We start from the raw sequence: 14,608 nt of genomic DNA, 5'->3' as shown, positions 1-14,608 counted from the left end.
GCTGTAATTATACAAATCCTTCAGGGTGCAGAGTGAGACTAACTTTGTTTGTATTCTATATATAAAGAGAGTAAAGGGCCAGTCACACCGCCGTCACGCCGAGCCACACAATGCCTAGTGCAGTGTAAGCAGTTGGGCGAGCACAGAGCCAGGGCTGTGGTGTGTGGAAAATGCTAGTGGAGGCAGACAATGCAGCAGTCCGAGGCCTGACCAGCCCTCAGAGGGACAGGGGTCGCCTCACTGCGACAACAGCCCCCGTCTCCCTCCCTTCTTTTTGTGAGCTGCCACAGGATGGGCTCGGGGAGGACGCTGAAGTTCGCCCTGTGCGAGGTGCTGCAGTTTGCAGGCCTGTGCGTGCCACTCTTCATCGTGATGCAGAGGTTCGCCGTCATTGTGGCGAGGGTCAAAACGTCAGCGCAACCCCCCGGTGATGGCAGCACGGCCTACTGGCTGATTGTGGCCTCCTCCATCGCCTATGTGACCTCCACCGCCCTGCTGGTCTGGGTGCCCCTCAAGTATATGGTGTTCATGAAGAAGAGGTTTCTCATTGGGAGGAAGAAGTGGTGAGTTTGAGCTGAAGACTGCCACCTGCAGGGCTGAGAATGGAGGTCCAGCAGTGGCAGTGCAGATATTCTGAACAGGCCTCTGAAAGACACTTGGCTGGTGAACACCATGAGTTAGTCGATCCTGCAACTGCCCACCACCCTGACATTTGTGTCTTTCCCTTTGTGTCAGGAGACCTGTGGCCCTTGTGTATGTGATCCTGTCCACATTACCCAGCTTTGCCTTTCTCATCGCCAGCTCTGAGGTCGGTGGTCCTCAGTGTGTTTTATCAGTTTCTCTGTACTGATCATGACGTTGCTGAATCAGCCTGTGTTTGTGGACAGTGTTGCAGTTATTTTGGGTGATTGTGTTTTTACTCTGAAGAAGCTGCTTGGATTTAAACCCTGTTGTTATATGTGAGTAGAATCACAGTCTGAGCCCTGTGTGAGTGGAACAAAGGTGATGATTTGTGAGAAACCGCTTAGTTCTCAGGGGACACATATCCAACCTTTATGGACAAGGAGCTACTGATAAGCAGAAGGTTCCTCTTCCTGTCCAAGCGGTCCTTGTCAAATCATCAGTCCATCAGGCACATTTTCACTTCCTGGCTGGCTGCAGCTCAGGCCCTATTTGCTGGTTTATGTGGCACTTTCTGAAGCTCCCAGCTGACCTTCTGGCCCCTGCTTATCTGCTGTCTTTTCATGAGAGACATAAATTGTGCTAAGATGACTAGCTTATCTGCTTTGTTCTGTGTCATGTTGGTATGAAGTCCTGGCTCAGACAAATACCAGAGCAGCAAGTGAGTTATCCCATCATTTCTGTCTATTTATCTACTGATTGTGTGGTTGTTTGTGCAGGTTCAGATAAACAACAACATGAAGTATGATACATTCACAGAGCTCCCTGTGTCACTCGTCCTCTTCTCACTCATCTGTATTGACGTTGTGGAGAGGATACGCCACTGCAGACTGACCGGCCAGGGTGAGCACAGCTCTCTGAACACATTACACAAATCACTCACTGACTGATACAGATCCTGAACCTTCCAACTTCTATACCAGCCGTTTAAACACTGCAGGAGCAAAAAACAGTGAACAGTTCTTTGCATTGTTTGTCCAGAACAATTTAGAGACCCTGGTTATACTTCTTATCCTTTGGCTCTGTGCCCATAGTTAAAAAATAACAGCTCTACTGAGGAAATAGGCAGGAAATTTGTTAGTTCTGCTTGCTTCTCTGAACACAGTGCTGACATGACAAAAGGCAATGTTAATTACTTAGAAAAACCTCAGTACCTCTAAGATGGTTTGGAAGTCCCCAAGACTTCAAAAATAATTCCTAGAATAATTTTGTTCTGATGGAAAAAACCCTCTTGCTCTTGGTTACATGTTTTTGTCCTTCATCCAAATCAATTCATTCTTGAATGCAAGTGAATGTTTGTACCGATTTTAAGGTAATTTTGTAAATGTGTTTTTAGGCTGTCATGCTCACAATGTTAAGTCCAATAGACAGCACTATGTCTCTGACCATGTCTGTCACTGGAGTCATAAAAACAACTCCTTTTAATCCTGTTTGACTTTTCTCTCTGCAGCTAATGACATGGAAAGAGATGCTGAGATCCCCTCCACTGTCCTCACACATGTGGAACAGGTAACACCAGTGACCCCCATCGCTCCAGTTGTGCCGGGGCCAGCTGTGCCCGGGCAAGCTCTGCCCACTCCACTGCAACCAGGAGCAACCCAGCTCAATGACAGGAACCAGAACGGAGGAGCAGGTGCTCGGCCTGAGACCAACGGGACAGTCCCAGGGATCCCTGCAAATCCTGGGAGGCCATTTAGTATCTCTAGGCTGAGCTCACAATCAGCGAGCACCACAGCTCAGTACCGCCTCTCTCCGTACGCCTACACAGGGCCTCTGAGATTCCTCTGTGCCAGTGACGCCCGAGCGGACGTGTTTGTGGACAGCTTTATGTTCTGGATGGATACGGTGGAGATGGTGAGGGTGGCTGGACATCCTATGGTCTACTACTCTGGATGGGTGTTCCCCATCTACATCTTCAGCTACCTGTCTTGCCTGCGTGTGGTGGTCATGCCCCACAGCCCTCTGCTTTCCTCTCTAGGAGTCGCCGTGCAGGACTTACCCTTCTTTTTTGTGCGAGTCGGCCTTATTGCCTTCTTCGGCTTCGTCACGCCCATCCTGTATTTGATGAAGAACCTGCTGGTCTGCCTGGCCTTCATCTACTTCAACTTCATGACCAAGCTGAGGGTATTTAACACAGAGAGGATGTTTTTTTGAGACCAGCACTACAAGGACAAAAAGCAACTTGAAAAGATGCGGTGGGACACAAACAGAATGTGTTAGCATTAGGAAAGTGGTTGCACCAGATCTTCATAAATTTAGCCAAGTAGCAACATAATAAGCACTAAACTAGTTAATATATTACAAAATACTTAAATCCCAGTAACATTTATGTGTAGCTACAAGTTAGATTATAATGTAAGTAAGGAGTAAAATTTGAAATCTAAAAAACATATAAAACTGTTTCATAAGGATGTAAAAGAAGTAACACTGCAGCTTGTGATACTACAATGACCATATGTTTTTATAGACTTCACTTTCTTTGGCAACACCTGTGGTGATAAGTTGTAATTACAGGTGTTCTTTGTATGACGTTGCCATTCAGTTAGCATACGATAACTGGTGGGTCATGATTACGTGTCATTAACTACATTCATTGTGGGTTCATAGGCTCAATGGCCATTTTGTTACCTCATCTAACCACAGGAAGTGACTCAACACACTACAAGATTTAATGGCAGTATGTGTGGGATTTATGAACAGATGGTGCAATTAATTTGTGACAGAAGAGATGTGAGATGGTACTTTTTACAGGCCAAAAGGGAGCTCTTAGGCAATGGAAATTACGTGTCAAATGACTGTTGTGTTTTGTTTTTATTACTTTTATGTGCGAACACATTTTTTTAACCCTTAATACCCCCTACCCCTCACCAATAATGGCACTTTGGGAATGTACCTGTTATGTCACTTGAGATTTATTAGCAGATTTTTTTTTCTACCATCATAAAGTGCAGTGAATATGTGAAAACATAAATGCATGTTGTTTATATTAGGTTTTTCTTTGCTAAGTTAATATACTCAAAAGAAAAACAAGTGTGAGTTTGTATCACTGATACATTTATTTTGCTAAGATTAATAAATAAACCTATTAAAACCCATGTTTTAACGTATACATCTGCCTTTTATCATGTGTGTAGAATGAAAAGTACACGCCTAGTGTATCTCTGCTAAAACCTTTTAGACTGGAATTTTTCCCATTTCTTCCTAAAGCATCCCCAGGAGGAAGGGTTTCCTGTCAAACATGAGCAGAAAACACTCACTGCACCTGAACAATGTAATTTAACAGCATAGCCATGGAATACACTGCCTTCTGACAACTAAAAAAAACATTTTAAGCATACAAAGTCTAGTAAAAAGCTGATGAATACTGAAACACAGCACAACCAAATGTTAATGGAAGCTAGGGAAAAACATTCACTACATAAAAGATTAATTTACACCCCCCAGCTAACATTACAAAGGTGTTATCAAGATAGAGGTTATCAAGCTAATGCAGTTGGCAAAGGCACTTGTAAACATTTTATGCATTCATGCATCCACTATAACACCAGTTACATATTATAAAATGATTGAGGTGGAAATGGGAGAGACAAAGTGAAATTAGTTAACGACTATAGTGGGGCATTAGGTACTTTCTAGGATGAACTGGGTTTGATAAACCTAAAAGAAATTGTTCACAGATTGATCTGCTGCCCCCAGGTGGCCAAAAAATCAATGAATGCAGCTTTATATTAGAATGCCTATATGATATAAGACCAATCGAAGATCAGATTATGAGTCTTTATGCATAGAAGACACAGGTATTGATGTATATGCAACATCCAGTTTCTGTATAACCTTTGATTTACTGGCACTGTGAGACTTTCATTTTATTGCTTAGTAGTGAGTTCACATTGTTAGCTTCCCACTTCCTGCTTCCTCTTCTCTGCCAAAATGTCTCTTGGATAACCAGCTGTAACTACCCATGTGACAGGATATCCATCGGTGTGATTAAGAAGGGAAGGCACCATGTCTCTTTGTCATTGCTGCTCTGTGTCACACACATTTGCACACACCAGACCCCTTTTCTAATGACTGGGAGACTCTCCTACAAACTCATCCAGCACTGAGTGCACACCACACACTGAGGACCATGCTTCCTTGTTCAAATTTTGCTGTGGTACTCTGTCTCCTGCAAATCCTCTGCATCACCGCTGACATAGGTATGTGCTTTAAGGATGTATGTTGTAAGTTATATGTGACACCTTGTTGACTTTGTTTTCTTCTTCTTCAGACAGCGGCACATTCCTCATCTTCAACGAGAACCACAACAAGTGCATAAGGGTGGAGAGTGCCACCTCAGTCACGGTGGCCGTTTGTGATCCTCATGCCAAGGAGCAGCAGTTTCGCTGGGCGTCCCAGTCGCGCCTCCTCAGTATATCCCTCAAGCTGTGTCTGAGCGCCACACAGATGACAGACTGGGTGAAGGTGATACTCTTTGAATGTGATGAGGCTAGTGACCTGCAGCACTGGCAGTGCAAGAATGAGACTCTTTTCGGCCTGAAGAACCAGGACCTGCACCTAAACTGGGGCAACCGCAATGAGAGGAATGTAATGATCTATAAGGGCTCAGGGGTCTGGAGTCGCTGGAGGATATTTGGCACTCGGTCTGACCTTTGCTCAAAGGGGTATCAAGGTAGGAATAAGGGGTCTACAATGCCATAATGTTGTCTAGCAAAAAATCAGTTCTGCTCTGTCGACCTAACAGCAGCCATGACTGCTGTAGATTACATGTGATTTGAAAAATTTAACAGTCAAAGTTTTTTTTTTTTTACAGCTAAATTGTTTAGAAATAAAGCATCATTGCAAAAATCTTAAGATTAAAAAAACTTGTCCAACATTATAAAACTGGAAAGCGTTTGCTCGTCATTCTATTTGCACAATGACACAATTGGCAAGAATTCGTTGACTGGACTTTTTACTGGTACTGTTTTAGAGTAACTATGATATGAAAAGAACAGGTAGAACAGGTTAAGCCAAAACATCCAAAATACACTTGGATTATCTCACAGAGAACCCTGAGCTATTAGCTATTTCTAACATCTGTACTCCGAAATCCCCGCAGCAGCTTCCAAAATCTTGATGATAGCAGCAGTATAGTAATTATCTTTATCATCTGTGTCTCCTCAGAGGTTTTCACACTAGGGGGCAATTCTTTCGGAGGCCCCTGTCAGTTCCCATTTAGGTTCAATGAGAAGTGGTACGCTGAGTGCACAAAGGACGGTCGTACAGATGGCCAGCTGTGGTGTGCCACAGAGAGGGACTACGATAAAGAGAGGAAGTGGGGATTTTGTCCAACCAGAGGTTCGTGTTTCCACTCTCAGAGTCAACATATAATGTAAAAAAAAAAAAAAAAATCAGCATTCCTCTTTGCACAATGTTTGGGGCCAAAACTAGCTACTTTTATCAAGCCACACAGAATTATCTTGTTTTGTGTCAGTAAGAGGTCAGTACTTACAGCTCTGGTTTCTGACCTCCCTCTACCCCCAGAACAACACTACACTGCACACAGCACTGTCCTTTTCTTCCTCTTTTCACAGGACTCTCTTTCCTGTGACACTGCCCTAAAACTGAGAAAGGAAAGGGACAGAAAAAACAGGAATCTAGTCTTCTACAAAACAGAGTTTCTCAATCTATCTCTTAATTGTTTTTTCAGTTGAGAGGTACACAGAGTCTGTTGAGATAAATCATTTTCCAGCATTTTGTGTCTTCACCATCTAGCGTCCTCTGGCTGGGACACTGACCCGGTCACAGGGGTTCAGTATCAGAGGAACGCACAGGCAGTGTTGACATGGCATCAGGCCAGGAAGAGCTGCCAGCAGCAGGGAGCTGACCTCCTCAGCATCGTAGAGCTCCATGAACAGTCATACATTTCAGGTACACTGTGAGGCCTCTGGCATATCAAATACTCCACAACAATACATTCATGAGTTGTTTCACAACAGGGCTGACAAATAATTTGGGGACATCTCTGTGGATTGGGCTGAACAGCTTGAGTTTTGAGAGTGGATGGCAGTGGAGCAATGGAAACCCATTCAGATATTTAAACTGGGCTCCAGGTTAGTGAAGACATGACACTGTAAGATATGTTTTAAGGGTTGTTGTACAAAAAACTAGATGAGTGTGTGTTGCCAATAGGTCACCCATCGGCAGAGCCTGGCCTCACCTGTGGAACGCTGAATGCTGCAAAAGCCTCAAAATGGGAGAGTTCTGCCTGCACCAAGAAACTTGGTTACATTTGTCGAAAAGGAAACTCGACAAGCCTGCCACCCCCACAGAGTAAAGTCATTTAAAATGGTCAAAATATTATGGAAATGAGACAAAAGCCTAAGCCTGTTCTCTCTCATCACTCTCTGCAGGCAAAGGGCCCAGCTTCTGCCCCAATTCCTGGGTTCCTTATGCCGGAAACTGTTACTACCTGGAAAGGAGTAAAAAGATGTGGAAGGATGCTTTGGCTGCATGTCGCAAGGAGGGAGCAGATCTGGCCAGCATACACAACATAGAGGAACAGAGCTTTATTATATCTCAGTCTGGATATTGTAAGTGTGCCATACATTATCATGACTAACATTTCCGCAGAGACTAAAATGAAGGAGTTCCCACTCCATGTCTGTACAAAGCCATTAAGCTTTGCTTAGCACAAAAACTAACGTAGGAATAAACAGTTAATCTGGAGATTAATAGCTAATATACATTATTACAGTATTATCTTATAGCTCTATACATTATTTGTAATTGGATGTCTGTCTAGACGGACACTCTTTTAGACACAGCACAGCAGCTTGCATAGTCAGCAATGTCAAATAAGTCAGTTATGTTGAATCTGATGGCCACAGTGTTGTCATGTGATACAGATGAATGTCTTCATATGATATAAGGCCAATCGAAGATTAGATAAAAATATGTTATTTCAAACCTCAGTGCCCACAGATGTGCTCTGGATTGGTTTAAATGACCAGAGGAACCAGATGCTGTTCGAATGGTCTGATCACTCCTCCGTCACCTTTACCCAGTGGCAAAGCGACGAGCCCTCTCATGCTGCCAGCTTCCAAGAAGACTGTGTTATCATTCGAGGAAAAGTAATCACTGTCCAAACCCACAAGAATTACAGTGAGTTTAGAATGTGTTGATGGTCACTATTGGTATTTCTCATGCAGGATGGGAAGTGGGCAGATTACATGTGTGAGAGAACATATGGGTATATTTGTAAGAAGAAGGCCTCTATTAAACCAGATGGAGGCCCCCAGGAGGAAGTCAACCCAGGATGCAAGCTTGTGAGTTCCCCTTAAATACAGTACCAATGAAATTATTCAATTGTCTTAGCAGATTTGGTAACATGGACCTGAACATTTTGATTTTCAGGGCTCCATCAGGTTCGGTTCATACTGTTATAACATTGGAACTGAGACTAAAACTTTTGATGAGGCAAAAAAGGCTTGCTCAGCGAACAGTGCTAATCTGGTGGATGTGGCTGATAGGTATGTTTACATATATACATGATACCAACATTTGAAAGCCTTTATTTATTTCTGACCTATTTTTTTCTTAAATATATATGCATGTAGATATGAGAATGCCTTCCTGATCAGTTTGGTGGGTTTGAGACCAGAGAAGTATTTCTGGATGGGCTTATCCAACATGGATGACAGAAGCACATTCAAGTGGACCACCAATAGAAAGGTCACCTTCACTCATTTCAATGTGGGAATGACAGGTAGAGAAAAACATTTTATGTTTATCTACTTATTATACTTGTATATATAACTGGATTACCATGGTGGTTGTATTTTTAGGCATAATTATCATGCTATTATGTTATGGTTACTACAATAAACATTATCTCTATTAAAGCTAATTAACATAATTATATCATAAATATCATAATAATCATGTATATTTTATGACTCCATTTTATTACTGTATTCACTCTGTCTATTTTTGCTTATTCATATTTTGCCATTTCTTGTGGGCGTGTTTAACAAAAGACAGAAAACAAGGATGTGTAGCCATGACAACTGGGATTTTTGCTGGATTATGGGATATTGTTAGCTGCAGCAACAAGGAGAAGTATATCTGCAAGAAACTGGCGGAGGGAGTACAGGCGACAACAGCTCCACCCACCACTCCGGCCCTGAGCTGCGCATCAGGGTGGACCCCAGTTGCCGAAAGGAATATTTGCTTCAAAGTAGGAGAATAAACTAAGCTAACCAGTAAAATTGGTGCTGTATGTAGAACATAAGTCTGAGAATTATTTTCTTTGTGTTATGTTTAAAAGTCTTACACAAAGAAAAAGGAATTCAAGAAGACGTGGCAAGAAGCAGAAGACTTCTGCAAGGCCATTGGTGGAAATCTGATGAGTGTCCACAGCAGAGAGGACCTGGACAATTTGGAGTATGTTAGCCCGCACTACCACCTTGAATACTTCAGTATTTATATTAGGAAAATAAACCACTCTATGTACTCTGTTTCTCATAAAGTATTTCCAACACTGCCTGGATAGGCCTCAGCTCCCTGGGTACCAATGAAGGTTTTGTCTGGAGTGATGGGTCACCTGTATGTAACGTTTCACTGCAGTCACAAAAAGCTTTTCTTGCTACAAGAAACATCTAAACCCTGGCCTAATTATGTTTATTTCCCAAAACAGTTTAGCTATGAGAAATGGGGCTTTGGAGAACCAAACAACTACAATGACAATGAGCACTGTGGAGAAGTTAAGGCTTACTACGGACGACACTGGAACGATCGGCACTGTGAGGTCAACAATGACTGGATCTGCCAGATTCGCAAAGGTGACACCTAATGATCTCATCATGCAGCTCCAGAGACACGGAGAGGTAGAATTAAAGCTGTTCCCTGCTGTGAAAATGTAATATACACACTCCTTTTTTATATTTCCAGGTGTGACTCCCAAACCTGAGCCTGTCACTGTTATACCAGGTAGGATTCAGCAGTGGCCTTACAATCCTCTAGACTTAAATATTTCCATTATTAAATAGACAGCCATGAAATCATTTAAAGGTTTTTGAAGCCACTTCAAAAAGAAGTCACATACAAGGTCATATAGACAGCATATCCTAATTTTGTTTCTATTGATTGAGATTGAGACTTTTTCATTATAATGAAACAGCAACTTATAAATCTCTAAAAGTATTTTATTTAATAATTATGGCAGAACTCTTCATTGCTAATCATTATTATTTATATTTGCAGTATACAACCACACAGCTGATGGATGGATCATATACAATGACACACATTATTTCATCAACAAGGAAAACTTAGCAATGGATGCTGCCAGAGCATTCTGCCAAAAAAACTTTGGTGAACTTGCCGTCATCACAGGGGAGAGCGAGAGAAGGTTCCTCTGGAAACAGGCAAGAAATACAATTTATGTATAAATACAATTTTTAGCAAACCCTAATGTGTAACCTGTTGAGATGATTCACCTTGATTCTGATCTTTATATTAAAACAGATAATGAAACTCTCAGAGGGACAGTTCTACATTGGCATGATAGTGAATTTGGACAAATCATTCAGGTGAAGTACAATATGAGTAAAAAAAATCAATAGAAATACTCATTGGCCTCTAACAAATCTGAGAACACACGTGCAGGAGTCTGGTGAGTATTATTATATATTTTTTTATATTTTTTTGTCTGTTCTTAGCTGGGTGGATGAAACACCCATAACCTACACTGCATGGGCGCACAATGAGCCCAACTTTGCTAACAATGATGAAAACTGTGTGACGATGTACACGGGCATGGGTGAGTGTTATGCTGAGATGTTCTGTATGGTGTTGGTTTGGTAAATGTTGGCTAATGTTTAGTTTAATCTCTGTATATTCAGGTTACTGGAATGATATTAACTGTGGCATTGAGCTTCCCTCTATTTGCAAAAGAAGCAATAATTTTGTAAATACAACCATGGCCCCCACCACAGTTCCTAAGGGGGGGTGTGCACCAGAGTGGGTTCATTTCCAAGGAAAGGTAAGTACGCACCACACAGATTACTCCAATACCGTGCATATAGTATAGCCTAATATGAATGTTTACTCTTTAAACTCTTCTTAAATTTGCAAAATGCGTTCTTTTGCTCTGGCTCCATGGGTTAATGACTGTCCATTTGTTATTCTAACATGTATTGGAATTTCATCTTGTTCACACAGTGCTATAAATTCATGACAGAAAGAAACAGGATGTTCTGGCAGCATGCCAGGACCTACTGCGTAAACCAGGGAGGAAATCTGGTTTCCATCCTGAGTGCGAAAGAGCAAGGTGAGAAATGTTCAAAACCAAGTGCCTGCAAAGTTAACATTTCACCATTTTAGGGGGTTTAGAGCATATTGTTTCTTTCTTCTAGCATTCCTAACAACACAGATGTTGCAGTACAATGAGGATTTCTGGATTGGCATGAATGACATCAACTGGGAGACGCGCTTTGTGTGGACAGACGGCAAAGGCGTTTCATACACCCACTGGATCAAAGGACACCCAGCAGCTGCGCCTCAAGATCATTATTTAATGATGGAGGTGATCTCAACTTACATTCTTATCTGAAGCTTTTTCTGTCTTGATCCAAAATCCTGTTTGAATGAATTTTAGAAAGTGGTTCACAGCAGCAATAATATAATATGTAATAATCACCACGTCAAAATGGTGACTATGAGTTCCTATATGTTGGGGAAGGGGTAGTAGTGTAACAAATTAAGTGATTGGATGGTGATTTTGTCTTTTTTTCCCCAACCACTTCCTTTAGCTGTCTCAGAGATCAGTGGGGCCACCAGCACCACTCATCAAAGAAAGCAGAGGCCATCGCTTTTTGGCTTTGCTGGTCTTTTGACTTGCTGAATTGCATAGATTGCGGATATAAAAAAGGTTCAACCCACATTAGTGACATTCCCTTTGTCTGCTTGATAGGTCTTTGACTGTGTGATAATGTTGGGCAGCGTTAAAAGACAAAAAGGACACTGGAAAGTGGAGGACTGTAACTTAGAACTTGGATTCATCTGTAAACGAAATGTTGGTGAGTAACATGGTAGCAAACACAGACCTGCTCAGATCTTTGCAAACTAATGTATTGTGTCTGTGCAGACTCACAGATTGTAGTCCAGCCCACCACCATGCCACCGAAGGCCTTTTACAAACTTGGCAATGACTCCATGAAACTTGTGGCCGAGAAGATGAAGTGGGATGAAGCGAGGAGACAGTGTCAGGCAGATGATGCAGATCTGGCCAGTATCTTGAACCCTGTCACCCAGGCCTACCTCACATTACAGATTTCTAAACATAAGGAGCCTGTGTGGATTGGCCTCAACAGCAATGTGGTAAGAGGTTTACTACTGGTTGTCAGACAAATCAAGAACTTTGTTTCTAGCTCTACATACTTTTTCAATATCTTTTCTACAGTCTCACGGTCAGTTCATGTGGGTAGATAACTGGCGTCTGTCTTACACCGCATGGGGCAAAAATGAGCCTAAAAAAAACTACGGCTGTGTGTATATGGATGTGGACAACACGTGGAAGACGGCACCATGTACCAACACCTACTATTCTCTCTGTAAAAGATCACCAGGTCAGACAGTCTCTCTTTTTTTATTTATCCATGAACACTAAGCATGGTCAGCAAATAGCTTCTAACAACTGGGATCAATTCTTCGGCTTCTCTCTCAGACATAGCACCCACAGATCCCCCACAGCTTCCTGGCAGCTGTCCGCAGTCAAAAAAGGCAAAAAGCTGGATACCTTTCAGAGGATATTGTTACTCCTTCCTCAGCTCAGTGTCAAGCAACTGGGCTCATGCCTCAGTCGAATGTCTAAAAATGGGTAAATTATGCACAACTGATACGTTATTGAATGATACGTTTGAGTATAAACTGTAATGGTAATTTGTTGTGGTTGCGACCGTCAGGTGCAGCCCTAGTGAGTATTGAGGACCCTATTGAAAGTCAGTTCATACAGCGAAACCTGGAACTTCTGCAGGATGGTGCAAAATCTTTCTGGATTGGTCTGTACAAGTCCCATGAAGGTGAGTTTAAGTTAAATCCAGCACTCTGTCCATGATGTCTCACTCACACACACCTGGCTATAAGAATTGAATGTTAGGTCCCAGATAAATACTTTATTACCAAGTTTTATGTCTTTAAGCTGCAAACTGAGTCCGTAATATATTTATCCGTTTCAGATCAGTGGATGTGGATTGATAACAGTGTTGTAGATTACACAAACTGGGCTATGGAAATGCCAAAAACAGACAGCTGTGTGGATGTCCATTCTGAAAGCGGACAGTGGAGCACAAACAGCTGCAGCAGATACAGAGCTTACATCTGTAAAAGACCTAAAGGTAAGTTAAATGATTATTTAAGATTTACTGTACCCTTCTCTCTATGAAACTGAACATGTGTTTTTTTTAATAGTTGTTACACCTACAGAAAAACCTCCATCAGTGGGTAAGTTGATGGAATTTATTCATGATATACATTTAGTGTGGGGTTTTATTTATTTTTTAACTCATGTATGTGTTTTTTTGTGTCTTTTTTTTGCCTCCTTAGCCCATGTCGTTACAGAAGCTTCACATGGGTCTGCTGGCATCACAGTGGCTATAGTGTTCATCATAATAGCTTTAGTTGGGCTTGGTACCTTTGTCATTTTACGTAAACGGATACCCACCCCTGTCCTGGGAGAAAGTACCTTTGACAACAAGTTATACTTCAACAATCCGATCCGAGCCCCCGTAGACACTAAAGGCTTGGTTGCTAACATTGAGCAGAATGAGCAAGCATGAGATTAATGATAATAATCAAAACTATGATCACAGGTTTCAGTCTTCTTTAAATTTTGGATCACTTTCATCAAATCCTTGTTGTGTTTAATTTTAGGGGACTGAATCCCAGATACTAATGGTTATAATTATTATATAATAAGTCATGCAAGCACTGGCACTACACTATGATATCAATCAGGGACAAGACAAACAAACTGAAATATGATCATGTGATTTGTAAAACGTGTACAGATGTTTCTACTTCTGCCAATCAACATAACTGAGAGCAACTGAGAGTTCAAAATCGAGAAAGCTGAAAATGTTTTTTATCATTTTGTACACCCACATGTTTTTGGCTTATGATATTGTAAATAGATGCAAAATAAATGAAAATAAAGGAAACTGGACTGTATTTGTCATTTTTATTGGCTGATCATGTTGATCATGTCTTCTGGTTACAAAATGACTGCTCTTAGTAATCTAACCAATAACTTGGAATTAAACAGCAGACAGAGAATTAAACTGCCATCTAGCAAACCTTAAAAACTCCCCTTAATAATGTCATGTCTGGCCATGATAATCTTTACAAACCATGTTTCCTGCCTTCACCTGCTAAAACACTTAGTTACTGATTAAAGCTCTGATATTGCTCCTGCAAGTTTACTCCACTAAAACTGATGTACACTATAAACAAAGACGAAAAACCATGGATTGACGCTGTTGATGAAACAGAGGCATATGATGATATAATGCAGGAAATTTTAAATGTGAACAAAATACAAATTTGTTGCACGTTTGACCCCAACAACTCAGCAAAGCAGTCCTCTGTACAACTGTTTTCTGAGTTTTTTTTTTTTTTTTTTCAAATGTTGGTCTTTCAGCCAGAGGCTGGCCACCCCCATCACCTCATTGTTGAAAATGAGGCAGCACTCTCCATGGCAACCACAGCCCTCGAAGGCTGTCGTGGCTAATCCTCAGGAGCTTACTCAACTCTTAGAGGGTTTTACCAGCAGTACCAATGCCCAAGAATTCTCCCCAAACAGGAGATTCTGTTTTTATCCGAGGAGGAAAACAAACCTAGTTACAGCAGCTGAGAGAAGGCAGAGGGGGAGGAACGGCGGGCCTAG

The 14,608-nt window shown here is 41.7% G+C and overlaps 2 protein-coding genes across 2 annotated transcripts; both read left to right on the top strand.

Annotated features, from left to right (window-relative positions):
• The first annotated feature begins 291 nt into the window (after positions 1–291).
• LOC114452973 (transmembrane protein 236) lies at positions 292–2,835 on the top strand. Its single transcript, XM_028432548.1, has 4 exons — positions 292–563; positions 736–808; positions 1,401–1,524; positions 2,132–2,835. Exons 1-4 carry the CDS (start codon positions 292–294, stop codon positions 2,833–2,835), a joined length of 1,173 nt encoding a protein of 390 aa, XP_028288349.1.
• Positions 2,836–4,716: 1,881 nt separating this feature from the next.
• Positions 4,717–13,868, top strand: mrc1a (mannose receptor, C type 1a). Its single transcript, XM_028432546.1, has 30 exons — positions 4,717–4,880; positions 4,952–5,353; positions 5,848–6,021; positions 6,439–6,594; positions 6,663–6,776; positions 6,856–6,996; positions 7,077–7,256; positions 7,639–7,796; positions 7,875–7,991; positions 8,080–8,195; positions 8,283–8,431; positions 8,703–8,902; positions 8,993–9,108; positions 9,195–9,270; positions 9,362–9,506; positions 9,616–9,654; positions 9,928–10,091; positions 10,192–10,256; positions 10,386–10,486; positions 10,569–10,708; positions 10,888–10,996; positions 11,082–11,251; positions 11,639–11,744; positions 11,813–12,045; positions 12,128–12,293; positions 12,392–12,544; positions 12,630–12,746; positions 12,903–13,061; positions 13,135–13,167; positions 13,270–13,868. The coding sequence occupies exons 1-30, from the start codon at positions 4,811–4,813 to the stop codon at positions 13,500–13,502; spliced, it is 4,302 nt and encodes a 1,433-aa protein (XP_028288347.1). The 5' UTR covers positions 4,717–4,810; the 3' UTR covers positions 13,503–13,868.
• The last annotated feature ends 740 nt before the right edge of the window (positions 13,869–14,608 follow it).

This window comes from Parambassis ranga, chromosome 20 (assembly GCF_900634625.1).
Source record: "Parambassis ranga chromosome 20, fParRan2.1, whole genome shotgun sequence".
Taxonomy (NCBI): Eukaryota; Metazoa; Chordata; class Actinopteri; family Ambassidae; genus Parambassis; species Parambassis ranga.
Note: the sequence above shows the minus strand (reverse complement) of the source record. Positions and strands in the feature narration are given on the sequence as shown.

Excerpts from the sequence above, each read along its gene's own strand:
- LOC114452973 (XM_028432548.1), top strand. The coding sequence starts at position 292 with ATGGGCTCGGGGAGGACGCTGAAGTTCGCCCTGTGCGAGGTGCTGCAG. Across the intron at positions 564-735 it reads CTCATTGGGAGGAAGAAGTG|GAGACCTGTGGCCCTTGTGT; the intron begins GTGAGTTTGAGC and ends CCTTTGTGTCAG. Across the intron at positions 809-1,400 it reads TTCTCATCGCCAGCTCTGAG|GTTCAGATAAACAACAACAT; the intron begins GTCGGTGGTCCT and ends TTGTTTGTGCAG.
- mrc1a (XM_028432546.1), top strand. The coding sequence starts at position 4,811 with ATGCTTCCTTGTTCAAATTTTGCTGTGGTACTCTGTCTCCTGCAAATC. Across the intron at positions 6,777-6,855 it reads ATATTTAAACTGGGCTCCAG|GTCACCCATCGGCAGAGCCT; the intron begins GTTAGTGAAGAC and ends TGTTGCCAATAG. Across the intron at positions 10,487-10,568 it reads GACGATGTACACGGGCATGG|GTTACTGGAATGATATTAAC; the intron begins GTGAGTGTTATG and ends CTGTATATTCAG.